Consider the following 22,957-nt stretch of genomic DNA (forward strand, 5'->3'; position numbering starts at 1 on the left):
CGGAAAGAGGAGGGGGCTGGGAGGGGAAAAGGAGAGAAAACTCCAGCTGGCGCTCATTCCTGCGGGGAGAAACCCCCTGGTTTTGGGGGCCGGGGCCAGCGCGGCTGCTGCAGCCCCGCAGCGTTCAAACTTGCCGCGGGGCCGGGCCGGGAGCGGGGCGGGGGTTGGGGGGGGGGGGGGCCGGGCCGGGCTGGGGGGCCGCACCGCCCGGTCCTGATTTGCTGCTCTCCTCCGAGATTGACAAACTCTTGCCTTGGGTTTAAAAGAAGGGAAAAAAAAGGGGGGTAGGGGGAGAGAGAAAGAAAAGTTTTGTGGCGGCAGGAGCAGGCAGGGGCCGGGAGCGAGCGCGGCGGAGCCCCCCACAGCCCTCCGCCCGCCCCATGGCGTTATAAAGCGGCTGCTCTCCGGGGGGGGCTGGCGGGGGGGGTCTGAGCGGTTTTTCTTCGCTTGTAGATAGATATCTATTTTTATTTTATTTTATTTTTTATTTTTTTTTTCATCCTTTCCCTCCGAGTTGTCGCCCGGTTTTTTGTGGACCATGGATACGCACACGCGGTGGAAAAGGCGCAGTTGGATACGGAGCTGGTCGGTACCCGCTGCTCTGGTGCTGCTGGGTGCTCTGTCCCTCGGCCGGGCAGGTAAGCGGCCCCCCGAGACGCCCCCATCTTCCCCCCCCCCCCCCCCCAAATCCCGGGGCGGCGGGTCCCGGGCAGCGGCGTGCGGGGCCGGGGGGTGCCGTGAGGGTGGGCGAGGGGGCTTTTGTGCGGGGCGAAGCGTTTGTCTTTCCTTACTCAGTGCATTCCGGAAAAAAAAAAAAAAAAAAAAAAAAACCCACACCAAAAAAACCCAACCTCTTTTAGCTGCCTGAGTCTCTGAATGCCGTTTGTCAGGGGGCCCGTAAAAGGGGAAAAAAAAAAAAAAAGAAAAAAAAAGAAGCAACAACAACAAAAAAAGCCCTTAAAACAATACTTTATTCGCCTTTTTTAGAGCAGAGCTGCCTGTTGCTGGGCTCGTTTTTTCTAGAGCAAAAGTCAAGATGTGTTTCTGGAGGCTCCAGTTCTTTATATATCTCTGTGTGTGTGTATATACATGTGTGAATATATATTTAGTGAACTGGAACCCTCTCGTCCTGCGTAGTTCCTTCTCCTTGAGGAGAAGAAACTTTTTGTCCCGAAGTAATCTGCTCTCCCCTCCGCACGGAAAAGTGGCACAACTGGCTACACAAAAGCTTTGCAGCCGCTTCTGCTCGGGACCCCAAATCTCACTCTGCCCCCTCGCCTCGCCAGCCCCAGTTTGCAGCGGTTTCTTCCTAAACTTGGGGCCGAGAGTGGCGAGAGGAAGCTCTGTGAAGTACCAGATGTGCAGCGGCACTAGACATGCAGCCAGAAAAACCCTGGAATGTCACTTTTTTTTTTTTTTTTTTGCAGTCATGCAGGAGGGGGATTGAGCACATTATTTCTCTAAGTGGATGCTTTGGGTTTGCTGAGTGTGTTTCGAGAGCTCTGCTTTCCAAATGTCTGCCTTCCCTGGGTGGGCTGTGAAATGCCAGAGCGGGGCAGCTGGAGGCTTGTGGGTCTGCTGGAAAAGTTTTTCTGTGTGTTTTTCCGAGTTTGTAAGGGACACTCGGAGGCATTGGTGCTCTCAAGTCTTTTTATGTTGTGTTTAGAGGGAAAAGCTACGAAGCGTTTAGTTGGCAAAGCTGATTTTGAAAACTAAAAAGTTAAAGTAGTTCTGCAGGGTAACTTGAGAAACTGAGAAGTGCCCCGAAGAGCTGAGCTGTCTGGGATTCCGCTTTCATGCTTGATTTTTGTGTGCTCTGGGTATTTTTCCCTGGGAAACTCAGGCAGCGGTGTTTGCAGGGTTGTTCATGTCTTACCAGGACAAATTGCATGTGGGATTCTCTATATAGCAGCACGGTTGCAAATGATTGTAATTTCTAGGTTCTTAAAATGACCTTAAAGAAGAAAAGGTGGGCGTATGAGGAATGCTTTCAGCAGTGGTTTGCTTGCAAAGTCTGAGCAAGACGGAAAATAAGTTGCTAGTCAGTGAATAAAATGCCTTTAGAACGTCCCTGCAGGAAAAGTTAACGGCGGTTGGAGCTACCACAAGAGTTTGTTGTACTGCAAATGTATCGGACTGTTAGAGCAGTTTTCTGACTAGAAGTATACTGGAATGTTGCTGGCTCATCTTGAGTTCCCTTTCCGTGCAGCCAGCTTGTCCGGCTGCTCTGTTACTTTGTAGTAGTTGAAAACTGAATTATTACCAGTCTCAACTATTTCAAAGGGAAGATGAGAAAATTTTCCTTTTCTTTGGTCTGCGCCGGTGTTAATGGTTTCAAAGCATCTTTAGGCATTTTGCCTGTTGGTGTGTATCCTTCGGACAGCTTCAATCGAAGACCTAGCGCCTTTTAAAGCTACCTGATAGTTTTTCTGAAACTTTTGGGTCCAGCTGTGGGCTGGCTGGGGCTAATGCTGTGGTGGGCAGCTGGAGAGCTTTTTGTAGAGCCAAGGTGCAGCTCCAAGGAATGAGTCATGCGGTGAAAGGCTTTGAGTTTTCCTAATGAGCCTCCTAATAGGACATCAAATAATTTGTATGAGGGAGGAGTCAGATGGGGACTGTTGATGGCATTGACTAATGCTCTTTATAGCTCTCTTTTAGTCTTTCCAAGTTCTCTTTGGTTTTGTTTCAGCTCAAATTGTTTCTGTTTCAGTTTCATTTTAGTTGGTTTCTTTGTATGGAGGTGAAACTCCTCTGTAATCGTCTTCAGAAGCAGATCCATCAGGTGGCTCCAAAGAAAAAGGGAAGACACCTGGCAGAGAGGGTTTCCAGAAAAACAGAGAAATAACAATGTCAAAGGCAACATGAACTGAACTGCCTCTGAATGCTGCCCTTCCAGCTCAGATTTTCCCATATTTTAACAGATGATGTCACACAAAAATCTAACCCACAGACAAAGTTGGAATCTGTCTCTGCTTTTACAAATCCCTATAAAATTGAATCAGGTTTCTGGGTGAAAATTCTTGGAAGCAGCAGTTTCCTTTAGTGGCGAAGAAAAGTGTAATAAGACTACATGGCGTGCCCTTTAAAAGAAATAAAAATGCTGGAAATTATGAAGTATCCTGTTACCATCTGTTGCTTTTCTCCTTGGCTCTTCCCTAGTCATCTAGAATGAGCTAAAAAAAAAAAAATAGTCTTTATCCAGCCAGTTAGAAGTGTTTTGTTTAATATTTTGCCAATCTAAAGTGTTGATATTGTTTTACAAGAAGAAATATGACTCTATAAGTCTGGAATTGATGGCAGATCTGATTTCCAGTGTAAAACCTGGATTATGCTGTCAATGCACTGCCAGATTGGAACGGGACTTTGTAACTTAAAAGCACCCAGCTGTTGGACATGCCCTGTCCGGGGGACGTGGTAGAGGCGTTCAGTTGAGGTAATATATTATTCTTCCATGTAAGCTGGGGTCAAGATGAAAAATCTTTGCTGACCCTTCCCTCCGAGCTGGTTTTTGAAGGCTGCCCCTGCACTCGCCTCCTGCAGCGTTGTAGCTGTGCTGGATGCGGGAGCTGGTTTCAAACTTGTGGTCGAGGAGCCGGTGCTGTTTGGTCCCACCAAAGCTCACGGGAACTTCAGCTCTTCCATACAAAGCGTTGCAGTGTTGTCTGGGCAATGATTTGTTGGGGACTGTAGAAATCCCTTTTCATGTCTGGTCTTTAGGGGTAGCTCTAAGGCAAAACGCTGAAGAGTCGCTGATTTTTGGTGTACAAAGAGGGATGACAGTGTGGAGTTGCCTGCTGGCATTGCTAGCTTGGATCTCTAATACTGGATCCTCACATGAAAACTCTTTTCAAGAGCAAGAGTTATCCAATGAACAAAACTGTCTTGGTGTTACTCCTGCTGCTTGCAGAGTTAGTGTCCGCCCTGGAACAAATAAGGAGGGATTGTAAAGGGGATGCACATCCGTATTTTAAGTGGGTACTGTCCCTGCCCCTTACATTTTGTTGTTGGAGACTGACTTTTCGAGTTGGTTCCTTTTTGAACTGTAGAGCGAATCTAACCAGCAGTTTTCTGCCCCGTGATAACCTGCAGCCACACGGTAGCGATGCAGGGGATGTGCCGATATCTGTCGGAAGCCTTTGGGGTGGGACTCGGTAACGTGGCTCCTGCTCTGATCTCCCACCTCTGTGGTGTGGGTGTGGAGGTGCAAGCCTTAGCTGACTGGGCATACCCTCCTGGTGGTTCCCAAGTTAAGTTGAGTTCTGTTTCCCTGTGTGTGCGGTACCAGCAGCTGTGCTGTGTGCGATGCTCGGTCTAACAGCTTTAATTTCGAAAGAGCTTTTCTTTTTCTCATGAAAATCATTGCCACTGTCCCAGAGGCCCAGACCCTTAGTGGCATATGTAGATGTCCTGTCACCCTTGGTAGTATGTGCCAAGTGGTGTGTGCGTCGCTTTTCTTCTAACACTGAGGATGAGGTCTTGTCCTGACGCTGTCTGTCCATCTCTGCTTTGGTGACTCGGTTTCCCCTTCTGTCCTGGTTTCAGGGCATAGGCTTAGACCGCATTCTCACAACTGCCTTGGATTACAGATGTATTCTTTAAGATGAGACAAAGCGTGGCAACAGCTGCTGAGAAGCAGAAGGCACTGCTGTGGCGTGTGCCACTAATGCGGAGGCGTTTGTGTGAAGCACCATTTATAGATGTGTTCTAAGTAACCTGACTTTTGCCTGGACTTCAGAAATAAATCTGTGGGAGTACTTTCCAAGAAACTGCTCTTCAGTCTGGGCTTTTTCTCTTCTGTAGAGGTAAAGCAAATTGACAATTTTTTAACAATTACTTTTTCTGTTATTTTCTTACGCCCTGATTCTTCGACCTGCTCCCTGCGCCCTCCCTCTCTCCACATTATCTCGATGCTGGGGCTTCATTGAGGTTCTCCCCCTCCCAAAGCAGGTGGAGGATGGATGCCCACCACTCTGTGTAAACATGGGAGTCTACACTTGGAAAAACTGCATGGAGCAATACTGCTGTGAGTGCCCCCGCACAAGCAGATTGAGGATTTAGGGGCTTTGTGGCCCAGCAAACCTACAAGGGGTAATGCAGGGAAGGGAGGACGGGCCAGCTGGCCACTGGGACGATAGTGTATGTAAAAAAGTGCTCAAGTGAGGTATTGCCATGGTGATTCACGGTTTTACTACTTAGGTGTTTGCATGGTTGCCTGCAGATACGTCTGGAGAATGGTGGGACCCGGGAAGAGTGGGGAGCTGAGCCCCCCGGGTTGTTGGATGGCAGCAAACACTGCAGGTGCAGAGAGGGGTCTAGGACCTTGTTCAAGCAAACGATGCAGGCAGGGGCTGCTTGGCCTTCCAGGACTTCCAAAGGGTCCAGTGAGGAGCCTCTCTGGCCTGCTGGTTGGCACTGGTGTTGGACGGTAAGGACTGGTTTGCCTACGCCATGGTTCGGGGAGGAGGTGCCCGGGTCTGGAGTGATTTGGGAAGAGCAATCCCATTTGGAGCTCGTGCTCTGCTGTCGTGTGAATTGGCTTTGAAGCGTAGCAGCCCCTAAGACGGGGGAATCCCTGCTGCCTCACAAGTATAAATTTGGCACGTCATCACATATGTACACACTCGCCCACGTATGCTCTCGCCTGGTTTGTTTAGCAGGAGTTGTATCCTCAGGATACAGCTATTGTTCTAAAAAATGAATTATTTTGCAGAGAAAGGTTTGAAACTTTATTTGGGTTCTCTTGAAACTGTGATTACCACCTTTCAATACCTAGGTTTTGGTAAATAGTAACTGCTGTTTAAAATGAGAATGGTCTGGGAAATAAACCAGAAGTGAACCACACAGCATACCTCCTCTCAGACTTTTTTTTCATGTGGAGGAAGACTTCTTCCACTCTTGGTTCTGTGCTTTTATCTGGCGTAGGCTTCTACTAATCATGCATTTAGGAAGACTCTGACTCTGCTGCAGGTCTCTGATACTGCTACTGTTGAGAGTATTTTGGGAATGCCGAGACCTTAGAGAGTCATCTGCTGGAATTGGGTCAAATTTAAGAACTGCAGGATTTGTCCCACAGTAAACATCAGTATCACCACAGAGACACGTGCACACATGAGTTCTGCTTCTTCTGGAGTTCATTTTGATAATCTCCATTGGTTTCCCTGCATTATCTGTGTAGGTCCTCGACTTGTAGCTTCTTTTTAGTATGGAGTGCGCCCACCTATCTTGGACACATGGCAAGTCTGTTTAATTGAAGCAGTGGGACTTGGTACTGGCATCATCCTGGAGACACTGTCCCCACAAAGAGGGTTTCCTCCTTGTATCAGCTGACGTGCTGGGGAGCCCCAAGGAAGGGTTGATGCAACCAAAGGTACTGCTGCTCCTGTGCTTCCTTCTAAGCTCTGGTTCTGCTGAGATGTGGAGGCTTCTTGGGTGCTCATAGAATCGTAGAACAGTTTTGGTTGGAAGAGACCTTCAAGATCATTGAGTCAAACCTTTGTTCTGTTCTTCAGGAGCAGGACTGCTCAGTGCCTTTTTTGGCTCTTGTTATTTTTATTTGGATTTCTCTCTGGTTATGAACCCTTTGGAGTGCAGCTATTGTACAGAGCTGTCAGGAATAGCAGTCTGAAGAGGCTGGTAGGTTCTTATTCCCTGCTAACAACATGGTGGCTTTCTGGGCAGGTTTTAGGAGATTTTTTAGAAGGGAAACCCTTCCAGGTGGACATTGTCTTGTGGTTTCTGAAGAAGGCAGACAGCCTCACATCTGCCTCAGGAAACAGCTTCGTTGCTGGAGTTCAGCTGTTCCCCTTTGGCTGAGCATCAGCAAAGCATAGCAGTGTCCTGAGCTAGCGGCTTTGCTGTTTGGCTGTGGGTGCAAATCTTTGACCAAGGCAGACAGAATGCAATCCTCAGACCCTTAAGATTTTTTTTTTTCCCTGCCTCCTGGTGTTGCCTGTTACCTACTTACACCTTTGGTTGTTGTTAATCTAGGCAGTGCGTTCCCTCTCCTTTGCCCTCCTGGCTTCCTTGAGAGCTTCCTGGGACTGTCTTCTCCAGTTGCTGCCTGACTTTGCTGTGCATCAAAGATTTTAGTCTTACTAAAGTTAGATTGGAGCTTATGTGATAGCTAATGAGTTTGCAAGCTGGCAGTTTTTCTTAAAAATAAAATAAACCTTTGTGTGAAACAAAGAAAAACCCAGTATGGGAAGAATGAGCAAAACCAAAAAAAAAAAAAGTTGAGACATGAAAGAATGGAAAAATTTTGTTGAAATCTAATGTTAAATGGAAAAAAACTTAGGTTGGCAACATGGTATAATTAGCCACTGGGTTACTGTTGGCAAGTTTCAAGGCTCTTGAAATGAAGCCTAGCACTGCATGAACTGTCCAAATGATGCCTTGGTTTCTCTGCGGATGTGTCTGGAAAATCTTTAGAACTAAAATAAATAAATGAAGGAGCTACACAAAAGGCATTTTTGAGGTTGGTTGCTTTGAGTCTGGACTCTTTTTCTCTGCAGAAGCCAACAGGATTCTTAGCATCATCTGGAAGCTTTCACAATGTTGACAGATGTCATTTTTTGAAACTAGGAAAATGGTATTAATGTATTTACAATGCCGGAGTTTTCCTTCAAGATTGAGTAATAAACTGGAGAGAAAAAGGATAGTTTGGGGATTGAATGAGTGCAATGACCTACATCAGTACTCATTCCTAACCTCTGCTACAGACTTTCTGTCAGCCCTTAGGCAAGTCCCTGTGTTTCCCATGGCCTGATCCTGCCTCCCTGTACGGAACTTGGCACTGAGGTGTTGCTTTAACACAAATTTAATGCTGATATGCCAATAAGACGTGTGTTTGCAAGCACTGAAGTGTTCTAAGAGTTTCTCTTCATCCCTGTGCCTCAGGTTATATTAGTGGCTGTGGTCTAAGAATTTTCTGCTTTAAAAGTACTTTTCCTCTGGGACAGTGTTTTCCTGTCTTGCAACGCTAGTGCCTCACACTGCAAATCCAGAAGGTTATTTGGATTTTGTCTTTAGATTTGGACAGATTTCTTGCAGATTATATGATGGGGTACAATACAGACCACCATGCCGTTATACTGGCTACTCTTAGAACGCTTTGAAGCATTAAATCTATAACTGAGATCCCAAGCAGGCAGGGGATCTCTTAGGCAGCCACACACATGCATCAGTTCACTGGGAAATAAACCCTGTGGAAGGTGGAGGGATGCAGATGGAAGCAGGGTGCTGGATCCTGAAGCTGGATATCCCTGTAGGGTTTTGCATGTGAAGCCTGTGCTGTGGGCAGGAACAGGAGGGCAGGTAAGCTGATGTCAGAGTGTCTCTTAGCTGACTTTGGGGTGGTGACCTTCAGCTGTTTGGTTGATACAAGAAAGTAATTCCAGTGTATGTAGTTGCCAAGTGCTCTGCTGGGCTGTGGGCTAGGTGTGTTCATCCCTACGGGTTTGATTTGATTTCTTGAGAAGTCATATTCCTCGTGGTGCCCAGCCCTACTGCTCTAGATTCACTGGAGAAAGATTTGAAGGCCAAACCTTAGTCTTGCTGTGCTCAGGGACAGCTTTTCCATTGGTTTGAACAGTATCTGGATGTCACCCAAAGGAGATAGGCACTCTGTTTTCCTAAGGAGGGATGGGGGTGCATGTTTGGGGGACCTTGTGTTCTCCTTAGGAAGCTGCAGCTTGCTGAAAACCTGAATGATTTGCCTAGCTTAAATGCAGCTAAGTCTTACTGTTAGCTTGGGATGACCCTGTGTGCCATCCCTGCCTGGATCAAGCTGTGCATCTGCAGCCAGAGAGATGCTAATTCTTTCAGAGTAAATAAAGTAATAAGTTTTTTCCTGGCTCAGCTTTTAAGCAAACTGTTTAAAGCCCTTTTCTTTCCTTGCCTTTCTGCACTTCACTGCTGTAACTTGCAAAGGACGGGGGAGTTTGTAGCTCTGCTGGAAATGCTGTAAGGATTGATGGGGGAAGCTCCTAGAGAGAAGAGGGGTCACTAGGGGCGTCTGTTGGAGTCCCTGCTTGAAGGGACTGTCAGGCAGTTTTCGTGGCCAGATTTAGAGTTTCATTTACATGTCAGCTGGAGTTTCTATTTTTTGAGTATGGATATACAGGAAAGAGCTGTGCTTTGGCTGAGCTCATGTATCCTCACGGAGAGCCTCGCTGGCCTCTTTTCCTCTTCTGTTCCTCCCTCCACCCCCTTTTTTGTTTCCAAGACAATACTTAAACTAAGAATTCATTGCAGCTGAATTCCTGGAGATGACACTGCCAATTTCCCAGGATCTTTTGTGCTCCTGCAGCATTTTACTCAGTGATTTTTTTTTTTGGTGCAGCTCATTCAGCTGCACCCCTCAAATATGAATTAAGCAGTGGGTTTGTGTGGTCTTTGAGGGGTGCTTATGCTAGATGTGCTGGAATGAGATATCTACTCTGTGTGCTCTTGTCTGCCACAGGATAGAGATTTGGTCTGAGGCCTGCAGTTCACCAGCTGAATAATGAATGCATTGTTTGTATGCCCTTATTTCCAGCTTGCACCATTAAAAGTGAATAGAAAGGTCAAGGAGATGAGTCACTGTGAATACAAGTGTCATTCTGCTCAGAAGAAATGGAAAAAAAGGAGCTTCCAAGTGAGGTGTTTCAGCTGGTGCCAAACAGCTCTGTTTCACTGTACTTTCAGGGAGTTACAAGAGTAGATCTCGGCTGAGATCTGCTGAAATGTTCAAGCACCTAAAAGTTAGCGAGGGGCTGGAGCTGAGGTGTGGCGGTTGTCGTTGCAAGGGGCTCCAAAGGCTGGGTAGAGAAAATTAGGGTAAGACTGTGGAAGTGTTGGGCTTATTGCTGGTGCTGTTCTGCAAAACAAACAGCTGGACCTTGTAGGGTTAGCAAGCTCTTGTTCTCAGCTCCTTTACATGTCCAGCGGTACCCAGAAGAAAAGGCGTCCTCCAATTCCGTGTGGAGACTCCTGGTATTCAGCCAGGCCACTTCCCTCCTGCACATACAGCAAGGGTTAGTAGTGTGGTGAAGGTGCTGTCATGGGATGGTATTATTTTTTCAAATGCTGGTGGGAAAATGTGTCCCCCTTGAGCGATGGGTGCCAGTGAGGTCCCACCTCGGTTCCTGCAGCACCCTGGGGGAAGGAGCTGCAGTGTCGGAGCAGGGTGGTGGGACGTGCGAGTCTGCAGGGTGCCTGGGGTAAGTGTGGGCCTGTCCCCTGCCCTGGCCCTAGTAAATGCCCCGTTGTAAATTAAGCTTTTTTAATTTCCTGCCCGAAAACTTCATTCGACGAGCCCCAGGCAGCTGGTTAACCACACTGGCAGAGCGCTGGAAATAGAAGTGTGGCTCGTGGGTTGCACGTGTGGAAAGGGGAGCGGTGAGCTGTGCATGGGTTAATGCCAAGTGGGTGGGGTAGGATGGGGACTTGGCCAGAATTTTCCTTTAATTGATACTGCTGGGGCAATTTCAATAAAACAGCGGTGGTGGCCAGGAGGCCAGAAAACAGAAGCCAGTTCAGAAGTTGTTAATTTTTTTCTTTTTTTTTTTTTTTTTTTTTTTAATGGGGTAGAGTTTCTTTGAGTCACGGGCTCCTGTACCTATGGGTTTCCTTTTTCACATGGCTGAAACACCCTCCTTTGGGGTTATCAGCGTTTTGGCTAATTGCTTTTCACTGTCCTGGAAAGGAAACATCCACAGCGCATTTGAGATCCTGGTGTGCTGGGGCAGACACCTCTGCATATTGTCTAGCATTGCTTTGGTGTTTTGGCAGAATATGAATCCTGAGAGACAGTACATAGAAATATTTACATTTTTGATTTCTAGCCATTGGATTTCTCTCTTCTGAAGCCACTCCTCTGGCGTAAAACAGATATTCCTCCAAAAAATAACTAAAGCTTTAGAGTCCTGATTTATCTTCCCTCCACCAAAAAATAACACTTTCAGTAGGAAATTAAGCCAACTATTTTTCTTGCCCACCTAATGCAAGATCATTTCCATAAACAACTTTCAAATGGATTTGCCAGTGTAGCTTTGATCCAAGGCGGCTGAAAATTCAACACAAGTTCCATTTGATATCAAATGACTGGGAACCGGGACTCATTTGCTAACGACGCGATAGCGCGACGCGGACTGAGGGCTGGAGCAAGGCAGGAGTTGGTGGCTTGTAGCTCATGTGCAGGGGAGGACTGTCGCGGTTTGTGCGATGAAGCGTTGGGTCTGTAACCCTTGGGTTGGTATTGCGTGGAAGTTAAAGTTTTCTGGAAATAGATGAGGTGGGTGGTGGGGGTGTTTTGGCTGCTGACGGGCAGGACACAGGTTGTGGCAGCACGAGATGTGCGGGACCAGCAGAGCTGCTCTGCGCTTGCTGCCGTGTGACTCCGTGGGAGCCACGGTGCAGGAGAAGCTTGCTGCAGGGCAGGAGCCACGCTGGACGTGCCCCTCGGAGGGTTTTCCCGAGAAGATATGAGCCCGTCCATCCCTTGGTGTACAGCATCTGTTCTCTGACCGTGGGCTGCTCAGTGTCTCATCTTGGAAAGCTGTCGATTCCTTGAAGGATAAGGACTGCTCGTCTGGAGCCCTGCGGCTGCAGACGCTTTTCTTGATGAGGCTGATGTTGGTTTTCTCTTAATCCCGTCGGGTATTCTGCCTTTTGTAACAGGGAGGGCAGGTCACTAAGAATCCCCTCATCGTTTCGGCACTCCAAAAGCGATGCAAGGGTGGGAGAAGGAAGCGCCTTTCATCCTGGTCACTGCCTTTGGCACATGCTGGCAAGCGCTCACATAGGAAAACTGCTAGGAATGTTCTCTCGCCAGGGTTTGCAGGGATCGGGAGAGGCATATTATCACGTCTTGTACACTTTGGGAGAAAGTCCCTCACTCTGCCTCTCTCAAATGTCTAAATTAAAACAATCTGTCTTTCTGCAACTGTTGGATGCTTTCCCTGCTGACCTCAGGAGCTGGGACGGGGAGGAGGAGCAAACAGACCCCAGCATTTATAACTGACTCTGGGCTTTTTTTTTTTTTTCAAACTTCAGTCCTCCTTCTCTGCAGGATGCAAACCAGAAAAACAATAAGGGCCATATCTGCTCTGGAAACATCAATTTTCCCAGTGCTCTGTAATTAAAGAGCTATATCAGGAAGCAGTGAAGCCTTTATGCACTGGAAGCTATTGTCTTACAGGACTATGTATAGAAAAGGCAGCAGGCGTGCTTAACCCTTCTGCCAGGGCCAGCACAGAGGGTTAGGTCCTCTGCAGTGTCTCACCATCCTTTTCTTTTCCAACCACAGCCACGTTCCCACAGCGGGGTCTGACGGCGAGATGTTCCCCGTGAGCAGAGCTAAGCGCTGGGCAGGATCAGCCCTTTTGCTCCTTAAATGGGAAAGCACAGCCGAGCGGCTTTGGAGCCTTTGGCAGACAGCAGTGCCCCAGGATGATGGATGTGGTGCTTTGTACCCAGCCTCCGAAGGCAGCCGTGGCCCTGCTGCGTAGGGGATTCCTGTGCACCGAGGGGAAAGTCATCCATGTGCATGGGCCAGGAGTTTTGGTCTGACCCTTCGGCGCTTGCACACAGTTTTGTCTTGGCCCAGGGCCCCGTGCCTGGGCAGAGACAGGATTTTTTTGCTTCTTGGCTGTGAGTCTGGCTCTTGCAGCACTGCACTGATGCAGAAGTCTGTCCATGCGGGGCTGCAGGCAGATGCAGGGCTGGGACCAGACTCCTGTTGACCTTGGGAATTTAGGCAGTGAACCAGTATCACAGCATCATCAGGCCTAAATCACAAACCCTACCCCTCATCTCTTTTCTGCTACTGCTTTTGACTTGCTGCCTTTGTTGCATAGAGGTCTGCATGTCTTTTTTTTTTTTTTTTTTTTTTTGTCGGTTTATGGAGCATTTTACAGTACTGGATGGGATTCAGCCTAGGAAAATTCAGTGTGATTTCTTGTGGCCATGGGGAATAGGCTTGGATAACACCAAACTGATTAAGATTTTTTCCTATGAAATATGAACCAGAACCAAAACTGGAGCTTGTTTTGGGTGTGGAAATGTCTGTAAAGAACTTTGGCTTCCTCATTTTGAAGGTACTTAAAAATTCACACCAATAAACTGAAGAGATGCTCTGAAACTTTTAGAGCCAGAACATCAGTTAAAGATGTTCTGCACATTTAAAGTGAGTAACCCAGCATGCTTTCCTCCCTGCAGCTCCCTTCTCCAAAGCCTTGGCCAGACAAGCCGGGGCCCTCCTTGCCCTGGGGACACTCATCCCAAATAACGAACAGCGCCGCTGCTAAAATGAGCACAATTTCTTCAGGCCTGGAAATAGCTGAGTCTCTGCTGCTTGAGCAGAGCTGGCCAATTTGTGGCCTCGGACTGAGCTTTTTATGGATGAAGCTGGAACATCTGCTTTTTGGGGGACTGACATCTGCCACGTCTTTGCTTTAGCTCAGGTGGCCTCTAAGGAACCTGGGTGGGATTTGGGGCCCCATATACCTGCCCCTGTTGTGACTTGTGGGGTCAAATTTATCTGATGGTGGCAAAATGCCCAGCCCCAGAGCATCTGATAGGAAATTTTAGTCAACAGAAAGGCTGAAAATAGATGTGGGAGATGAGGGGGAGCTCCTATGAAACTGAAATTTGTTCTCCTATGCTGAGGAGCGAAAGCTGCAGGTGTCCCCCAAGAAATGTGTTTGGGGGAACAGATCTGTTTCCACACTTTCCATTTCAGTGAGCAATGAATGGCAGTGGAGGGGGTGGTAAAGCGGGCAGGTGTGTCCTGCCTGTGTGATGTCAGTTGACATGGGATTAAATAAGGCATGTGGAAAATTCTTCTGGGAAGTGAAGTCTCGTAAGAAGTAATCATCAGAGGACTTGGGCGGTGAACTAACCTGCTCTACACAAGCCGTGGTCCTCATCTGTGCCCCTGGAAATCTGCCAAGCAATGGATCAGCAGTTTGGAAGGAAGTGGGGCTTAATTGCTGTGGGTGAGGCTTACTGGTCTGAGAGCAGCCTGCAGCGCTGAGGGCAGCTCTGCATTACCACGCTCCAAAGTGTCTTGTCATGTATAAAGCCTCCCAGCGTGAGCAGAGGAAGGGATGGATGTGGGGCAGGAGCTGCTCTGCAAGACAAGGTGTCAGTGCCTCATGGAGAGGAGGCAGTTGCCACTGGAGAAACTAGTGTTCCACTGAAGACTGAGTGTGAAAGGCAGAAACCCTTTCCCTTTGTACTGAGGGCTGCAGTAGGATTATTTTAGATCTTTGCAGAAGCAAGAGTTGAGCCTGATGGCAAGAGTGCAGGGCTGGATCAAGAAGGACTTGATGTACTCGCTGCAGCTCCAGCCTTGGTGGAGCCTTGTCTTGGTTAGTGTTAAACTCCTGTTTCACATCGCCAACCTCAGCAACACTTAAACTGGGTTTATGGCTGCTTTGAATTGACGTGGTGGTGCATTTGAACTGTAGTTCACCTGTAATAAACTGGTGACCTGAATTTGTCCTGTTTTTTACATGAAATTATTTTTCTATTTCTGTTATCCACACATGTAGTGATAGACTTGCAACTGGAGCTTCTCGGTGTGCATGTCCTGATGGTTTTTGGCAGGAGTGGGCAGGAGGACAGGAAGAGCCAGGATGGCACTGGAAAAGGGCAGAGTCCTTTCCAAACTCTCATGGGTTTGAGTCTTGTACGCAGCTGGTGGTGTATTTTCTAGGATCTGTCTTAATGTCAAAGGGAATGTCTCTTCCCTTCTTCTTGCTCTGGAAAAGATATCTCGGCATGTTAATGAAGAGGAACATACCGTAAGTGACCTCTTTGCACTTTTGTGAGGACAAAATTTGTTTTCCTGTAGCTATGAAAGGTCTGTTTTCCCTATGAGTAATAAATGAGGGCATATAACATGTACACAGATTACTTTTAAGCTATTGTGTATGCCCTAGTACAAAGCAATTCATATATTGCTTATTTTAGTGAGGCAGAGAATATCAAGCATGCTCTGTGTATAAATCAGTCTTCTCAAAATATACTGATAACTATTCTTGGCATTTGCCTTGTCTCCAGTTTCCCAAATATTTCCTTACCTCATTTGGCTGCTTCCACTACTCAACATGCCTTTTGCTCATCTGTATGATGAGTGGTGCTGTGCTTGTCTGCATGGATTGATGCCTTGATGTGTCATTTACCTTCTCTCTCTATATGTAAAAATACCAAACATTACTTATACACATTCACGAGTGGATGCACAAATGATTGGAAGTGTCAGCATGCACTTTTCCAGATGGTGGAAGCATGTTCCTTACTTCATTTATTTCAAATGTCAAACTCAATGAAATTAATTACTACCAGACTTGAACTGAAGCGATGGAGTGATTCTTGTCTCTGTTTCACCAGCGTGGGGTGAAGCTGCACACTCCATAGCAGGAGCAGTCTTCAGGACTTGAAATGCAGTCACTCAGCTGTGACTCCAAACAATGTAAAGACCTGGATTGGCAGCAGGATGACCAGTCTTTATTTGGTTTCATGAAGAAAGCTGGGTTTGGTCTTGGTAGGGAGGGATGTCTTCTGAGGGAAGAATGGCTTGGTGAGTGAAAAACTGTCGTGGATTTCTTCTGTCCTCTGCATGGCCCAAATGCAGCAGCTGGTTTGGGCAGTGACTTGCTATTGCCCTGCTTGTGACTACAGTGCTGGTATCCTGGTGCTTGCTCTGGCATCTCTCATTGCACTCTAGCGAGCACTAATATCTGCTCATAATCTTTTGCCCTTCTACTTTACCTGCAAGAGCATGCTGCTGTTCTGGCGTTGCTTTTTTTTTTATTTGCACAATATCTTAATAATTTCTCAGGCTCTTTGGGGATAGGAATTGTAGAAGTTGGGCAGAGTTGCACAGAAGTTGCTTTGGCTGGATGTTGGCGAATGTCCAGGGATGGATGCTGAATTTGGGTGTCCAAGTTGGGGCAATGAAGGACTGAAGTTCAGCTTAACAGCTCTCTGAATGAAAGCCTGGAGTTCTTGTCACTTTTGGAAACTGGGGTGGGCGAGTCTCAAGACAGTCCTGTTGAAATCAAAAGCAGTAACAGAAAAAGTAGTTCTTGGAGTCTGTTTGCATAGTGGCTGTCCTGGTTCTGGGAACTGTGCAGAGCTCCAGGGAGTTGCTTGGTATTTCATACTGCCCCTGGGTCAGAGGCAGATCTGAGAGGCTTCATAGAAACAATAACTGTGCATGTATTTTAAAGTGTTTGGTTTCCACCCTGCGTTTTGCTTCATATAAAAGAAGAAAATGTTCTTGTAGGGGCTTTTCTAGATAATTCCTTCCAATAGTCCTTTGCATTTCTCAAAGACCCTTGTTCCTCCTTTCAGAAGATACCTTGCAGCAGTTATTTCAGCAGATTGCCAGTTTGCAGTTTACCTTGAGGAAATAGCCGTTATCAGAGAATTTCTAACTATGCCTGATTTAGGATTCCCCCATTTTTAACCTCATGGTCCCCCATGCCTCTTGGGCTGTTATCTGGGCCTGGTACTCTCTCTTCCTCAGTGGCCACTTCCAGTGCCTCTCCCAACACTATTTGTGAGCCCTCCCTTGCCTACCATATCCAGAAAAACAAACAGCCCTGTCTCCTTTTGCCCTCTATTGTCTCCCTCTTTTGTGCTAAGTACAGTAATGCCTCTGAGCTACCCCAGGGCTCCTGCGTTCCCATGCTTCCCCATCCCTCTCACAAAGGACCTCTTTTCTCCCTGCCTTCTGGGTGTTGAGGCTCTGCAAATACGTGCCAGTGACCCTTTGCTCTGTATGAAAATAGCCCCTGCCTTTTTGTAGCTGTCATTTATTTTTGCTCCTTTAATTAGACTTGATCCTGCTTGTATTTTTTTTTCCTTTGACCCTTCTTTTTACCGCAGCGAGTAAGTTTTTGAAAAGTTTTTCAGCTCCCTTTCTACCTGTGCATACCCAGCTGTGCTGGCTCACACGAGTCTTCTCTCTCTGGATTAAGTTGGAAGGAACTTTAATTGCAAGGCTTCAGACTTTCCCAAATATTTCCTATTTGTGTGTTGTCAGGCTCCCCTGGGATGGGACTGCACACTTGTAGTTCAGATTATCTTTCCCTCTGCTTTTGCTTAAAGCTGGCAGCTATTTGTGTGGCTCCCTCAAATACTTGCCTCTGTGGGTATTTTAATACTGCTGGCATCATTGAATTTGAAGTACTCTTACTCAGTGGCATCTTCATTCATCCTCCTGGCTGCTTTTCAAGGATCATGTCCAAACAAAGGACCTGATAACTTCTCATGCACCGACTGTCGTGTGCTGAGGTTGTGGTTTCTCTACGTGGAGCAGAAGGATCTTTCCCTGCAATGAATTGCCCAATTCTGTTAGGATTTCAGTGGAGTGATGCTGATTTATACCACAGGAGGATCTGCTCTGTGATATCATGGTTATGTACAGCTAAGCTGTTTTCCTACCTTATCAATACATCTTTAATCAAAATCCCTCTTCTGCTGCTCATCAAAGCTCTGGCCTTCACACAGGCACAGACTTATCTGGGAAAACATTTCCAGCTCTGTTTTCAGTGACCACCCTGGGATTCAGGCTGGAGCAGCATCCATGAGCCACCTCACTACCTTTACGGTCCCCAGCCATACTGCTGCTGGTCCTGTCAGCCAGCTTCTTTGGAACATCTCTGCGGATCCAGCTTCATCCGCCTCCCAAAGTTACTACCTCTTCCTCCGTGGGCTGGTACCCACAATGGCTGTGGGTTTGATGTAGGCTGGCTGTATTTCTGAACACACGTTGGAGTCAGCTGTCCTTCCCTGTACATCCCTTTGTGGCTTTTCATTCTGATGGCTTTGCCTGGGTGATGCTCTTAATTTGTTTCTGACACAGAAAAGGTGTGCTTGGCAGAGGAGATCAGCGTCGTACGCTGTTCAACCGTGGTGCTTATTAAAGGGAAGAAAACAAACCAAAACACTGAGATGCTGTATGATTTCTCCTGGAGAAAGAACCAGAAAGTGGGTTTGCCACAGGCAGCGCTCTGCCTGAAAGGGGATCTCTTCCCCTGCCCTTTGCAGATGTGTGAGGAGGAACAAGGGAGACAAGAGTAGTTTAACTGCGGGGACAGAAGTGCCGGCTCTGCTTGTGGCTGTGCTGGAATGGGACAAACTCACCCAGGGGACAGAGGATGGAGTTGGGGAGGAAGGGTGAGTGTTGTAACGGTGAGAAGTGTTTTCCAGCATACATTGCTCTGCAAAGCAGGTGTGTTTCTTGCTGGGTCTTCATTTATGAAATGGAAAGAAGACGACAAATAACCACTCCCTGCCCGGTCTGCATGCGTGTGGGAGTTGTTGGGGTGGTTGGGGCTGCCCAGCTGGGCTGCGTGTGGATGGAGGTGGCCAGCAGCTGCCTTTTGTAGAAAGTGTGGGAGCAGATTCCCGCCCCATGAGCCTCTCTGCTCAAAAACAGCCTGGGGTCTCGTTAAACTGTTAAAGGGCAATAGGGCAAGCTAGTAGTCATCCTTGTAGGATGACTGACACATCATTACGGATGGTCTGCTGAATGGCTGGGGAGTTGAGGCAGGTTCTTGTGCACGTGCTTGAGGGGGAAGGTTACGATGCATTTGGGACTGAATAGCAGTGGCAGAAAAAAAATTTCCAGTTTAAGGCTTATAAAGCACATGCTTAATTAACATTTAATGTCTAACATAGGTGATTAAGGGGAAGTTTATTGGTTGGTCAAGTCAGTATAGTCTAATGTTCAGAGCTGTAGATGAACTGTCTCTTCATCTCTCACTGACTCCCGTGACCTTGCTCAAGGCCACTTGTATTATTATCCTGATTATGATAAAGGAAGAAAGTAAATTTAAGAAGAAATGTTGTGAGCCCTTAAAACAAAGTGGATAATGTCAAGGTAAATGTCTTTTGCTACAGAGAGAACAATTTAAAAAGTGGTTAATATGTCAGGGTATTGATTTCTGTTCTGCTTTTTACTCATCTGGTTTCTTACCTGCTGCATTTTTGCACCTTTTGGAAGAGCGAGAATGATGTGGGCTCTCCTTGTGCTGTAGTTAAGAGACATGGGTAGAGTACACATCAATACCAATCTACATTTAGTCTAGCCATGCTGGATCGATCATTTGAGGCCAAATGGCTTTCAGGGGCTGCTCAGCTTAGTGCAGGAGCTGAGTCTCAGCCTTGGAGCTTGGGGCACTGACTTTGCTGCTGGTGGTGCTTGAGGTTGCTGTGTTAGATCTTGCTTGGGTGTCTGGATGCTGCGATTGCGTTGCTCAGCATCATGTAAATGAATGCTTGTTGTGCTGTGTTCTTATACAAATTTGTTTTTTGATTACCCATCTCTCAGGGACAGATTCTGCCAGCTTTATCACCTTACCTTATTTAAGTAAATTGCTGCTGAATGTATTAGGATTGTTTGAAAGCAAAGTAATGTACTATTCCTCAGGGCCTGGAAGAGTTATGTGGGGAGCACATGGCTGTGCTAGGCTTCTGCAGAAAACCTCAGTTCTGCGAAGCATTTTTATTTACAAAGCTGGAGTTTAGTTGCTTCCCCTCAGGGAATCCAGTTATCCGATGGAAGACTCATTCAGTGTTAGCAAAAGCCAAGCAGCCCAGCTTTTAGTGGCCAGTATATCAAGGTGTTGCACTTGTGCACTTTACTGGCTTTAAGTGGAGCATCTCTATAGTTGTCTGTGATTTGTGCTCCAGAACCTCAGAATAATTTGAGAAGTACTTGTTCCTTGATAAAATTCTGAATTTCTTTCCAAATGTGGAGCTATTTTAGGTTGGGGGACATCAGGAGAGTGGCCCTGCAGTGAAATTAATCTTTCAGCATCTCTTTAATCTATTTTCTGGTTTTAGTTTGATACATGAGGAAGAGTCTGTATTTGGGATTAAAATTGCATTTTACTACTGCTGGCAGTGAGACTTAATTTTCTTTCTTTGATCTTTTCCTAAAGCAGCACCAAGACTTTGTTTTGTATTTGCTGTTGTACCTGACCCTTGGCAGAGCTCTGAAATAACTCAGATCTGGATGAATCATCACTCTTTACACCCAGAGTCCTTATGTGTCCGCCTTCTTTATTGTTTATACTGCTAATTCCCCAAAATCTCTTGGGTTTAAGGCACTACTTGAACTACAATCTGAAGAATAAGTTCGCTGGCAACCCAGGAGGGGGAAATTTGCGTTAAAGGGGGACAATATCTTGCTGGGCTTCCTTCTCATGCACACTGACCATGGCTGAAAAGGCAGAGGAAATAAAACGTGGTGGGAATTGCTGCTGAAAGTGCAAAGGCTGGGCTGAGCTGCTCTGCAGAGGTGTGAAAGAAAGATGTTAATCCCCCTGGTTCCCTCTGCCAAGAGCATGCACGTGCCACCCTTTACGTTGCCCTGATTTTTTGGTGCTTTACTCATTTTTTCCTCCCTGGGAATGAGAGTTTTCACAGTTGCCTGTCAAGAGCAGACAATGGTGGGTTGAAGGGCTCAGCATCCTGCTGCTACCAGGGTCTGGCTATCTTTGCCTGTGGTAGTGCGCACCCCGTGGCAGTGCCAAGTACCTCATCCGTCTGCCAAGCTCCTTTTTCAATGTCGACTCAGTTAGGTGCTTCAGTTAAGCCAGAAGTAGAATTTCCTGAAAGCACTTGGAGAATATACGTATTAGGATGTGGAAAGCATCGTTATAGCAGTCTGCAAATGTTACAGGCTTGACTGATCAAAGTTCTGATTGAGATCTTTAAACCTCCAACTATGGTTAAGAGGTTGTGCCATGAACCAGTTCCAGGCAAGTGAAAATAAGCTTGAGATTGGACTTGACCTCTTCCAGATGCAAGGTTGGGTGGTTTTTGTTTGGTGGTTGTTTTTTTTTTTTTTTTTTTTTGCTTCCAGCCTGAGAGAAGATATCCTGGAGACAGAGCTACTGAAACACAGAGCCCTTTTCTTACCTACAGAAAGAAATGCAGCAGTGGTCACCATGCTGGTTGAATATTGCATATGGAAATCATCCGTTGCTTGCATGCGTTAGCTGGAAAGGAATCAGTAGAGGAAAATATATTTTCATGTTTTATTGGTGCTTCGGGACTGGTTCGTGGGAAGGTCACCTGATATTTCTCTCCCTTTTTACTAGGAGGGAGCACTAATTGCTTTCTTGCTTGAGTTAAATGGGTTTGCAGGGGTTCAAGTTCTCCCTGCAAATGCAAATACAGAGGGTCACCAGGACAATCTTGCACAGACCAAGCAGCAGTGATGAGGCACTGGGTCTCAGCACCACCTTCCTACTGTGATGGTAGCAGCTTCCAAAGACAGCATTTGCTGGCTTTTTTCCTCTCTTCACGTCTGTCCTGGGGGTAGAAAGATCAATAGGAGGGGTGAGAAATTTTTCTTGCTGTTCTAGCTTAGCGTTATGGCCTCAGATAGCTTCATTTCTATTCTTTCTCAGCTATGCTCTGATGGATTGTTTTGCTCTCAGTAACTTGAATCCCAGCTCCAAAGGCCTCGGGAGCACAATAACTGTGAGAAAAGAGAAGAAAAAAAGTTATTCAGCAAGTGGTTATGTATTTCAACTATCCATTGCTAGATACCAGCTAGTGGCATGATGTGGCAGTGTGTGGCGGGGTGAGATGGACAATTGTCTGAGCTACACATGCAAATCGAGGGTCATGCCCAGGAGCAAGCACGGTCACTGGTCCCTCCCTGCATGCTGTGAGCAAGGCTGTGATGGGAATATTGTGTCTTCTCATCTCTTTTCTTAAAAGATTTGGCAAAGTTTTAGGAAACAGCAGCCCAAACAGTGGTAGGGCTTGGAGACTGGACTTGCAGGGACTCATTGAAACAGGTCAGTAGGGGAAGGTCTTTTCTGGAGCTTCAGGAGCATGAAGAGATTTATGTGCTGAACTTGGACTATTTGCTCAGATTGGTGAATTTGAGAGCACTTTGGCTAGTCCCAAAAGCTAAGATGTAAAGCAGAGAGGCTTAAAAGTGACCAGTCCAGTGTCATAGCACAGTGCTGGCATAGAGCTGAGAAAGAACCAGGCATGAGTGGGCATTTCTACCAGGAGATCTCTTGCCCTTTGCCCATTGCTTTTCTGTTTCCTCAGCCTGCAGTCAGCCGAGGCAGAAGCCATCCCTCCTCCATCTCCTCGTGCCTGCAGGGAGATGGTCCCTTTTCTGGCAGTTCCCTCTCCTGATTGCCCCAGGCAAGCAGGGCAGTGATGGCTCTGGTGCTGCCCATCACTCAAGTACCACTTCTCCTTGTCAGTGCTGCTGGGAGAGCACACAGTGATTTTTATAACTGTCATTGGCCTCTAATTAGGTGGTTGATGCCAAAGTAATAATAATAAAAGGCTCTTTATTTAAAACAAACCCATGTGAATAATTATGTAAATATTTGTCTGGGCTAGTGTTAGTTTGAGTTCTGGGAAAGCTTTTTTGGATGGGTGTCTTGGATATTTCTTTTTTTGCTTTTATAGTAGCACATTTCAATTTAGATGCTATCTTTGGGTTTGAATTCTCCTTCGTGTTTAATGGAAGACCTGAAATGACATCTCAGCTATGAAGTGCAGCAGATATTTCCAAGAACAGTCAATGTGCAAATCACACTGTAACCAGTTTAATAGAAAATATCTGAAAAGGTGGGTAAAAATGGGCATGCAGCTGTGACGCAAATTTTCTAAACTCGGTTCTTATCCTGGTGCGACTTGGTCACTGCCCCAAAGCACCGTAGTGGCAGCCGTGGGTTTTGGGCAGCTGAAGCCGTGATCTTATGGGAATATTGGTACAAGATGAGCAAAAATCCACCGTGCTCCTGAAACAGTAGTGAGAGATGGTTTCGCACGGTGGCTTTGCTGCCTCTGGGAGGGTTTGTCTCCTGTCACAAGTAGGTTGGTGCAGAGAGGAGGGGGCTGGTGCTGGGTAATTAGCTCCTATTTGGCTCCTGGTAGCTATTTGTAATGGAGATACTGCTTTGAGTGTATGAGGGGG

At 46.7% G+C, this 22,957-nt stretch overlaps 1 protein-coding gene across 1 annotated transcript in view; it reads left to right on the plus strand.

Annotated features, from left to right (window-relative positions):
- Nucleotides 1–538: 538 nt before the first annotated feature.
- The window catches only part of COL5A1 (collagen type V alpha 1 chain), a 155,009-nt gene continuing 132,590 nt past the window's right edge, over nt 539–22,957 (plus strand). Inside the window, exon 1 of the mRNA XM_086475890.1 lies at nt 539–638. Coding sequence (XP_086332016.1) covers nt 539–638 — 100 coding nt within the window. The remainder of the gene's footprint in view (nt 639–22,957) is intronic.

The sequence above is a fragment of the Leptosomus discolor genome, chromosome 19 (genome assembly GCF_034619465.1).
Source record: "Leptosomus discolor isolate bLepDis1 chromosome 19, bLepDis1.hap2, whole genome shotgun sequence".
Lineage (NCBI taxonomy): Eukaryota > Metazoa > Chordata > Aves > Leptosomiformes > Leptosomidae > Leptosomus > Leptosomus discolor.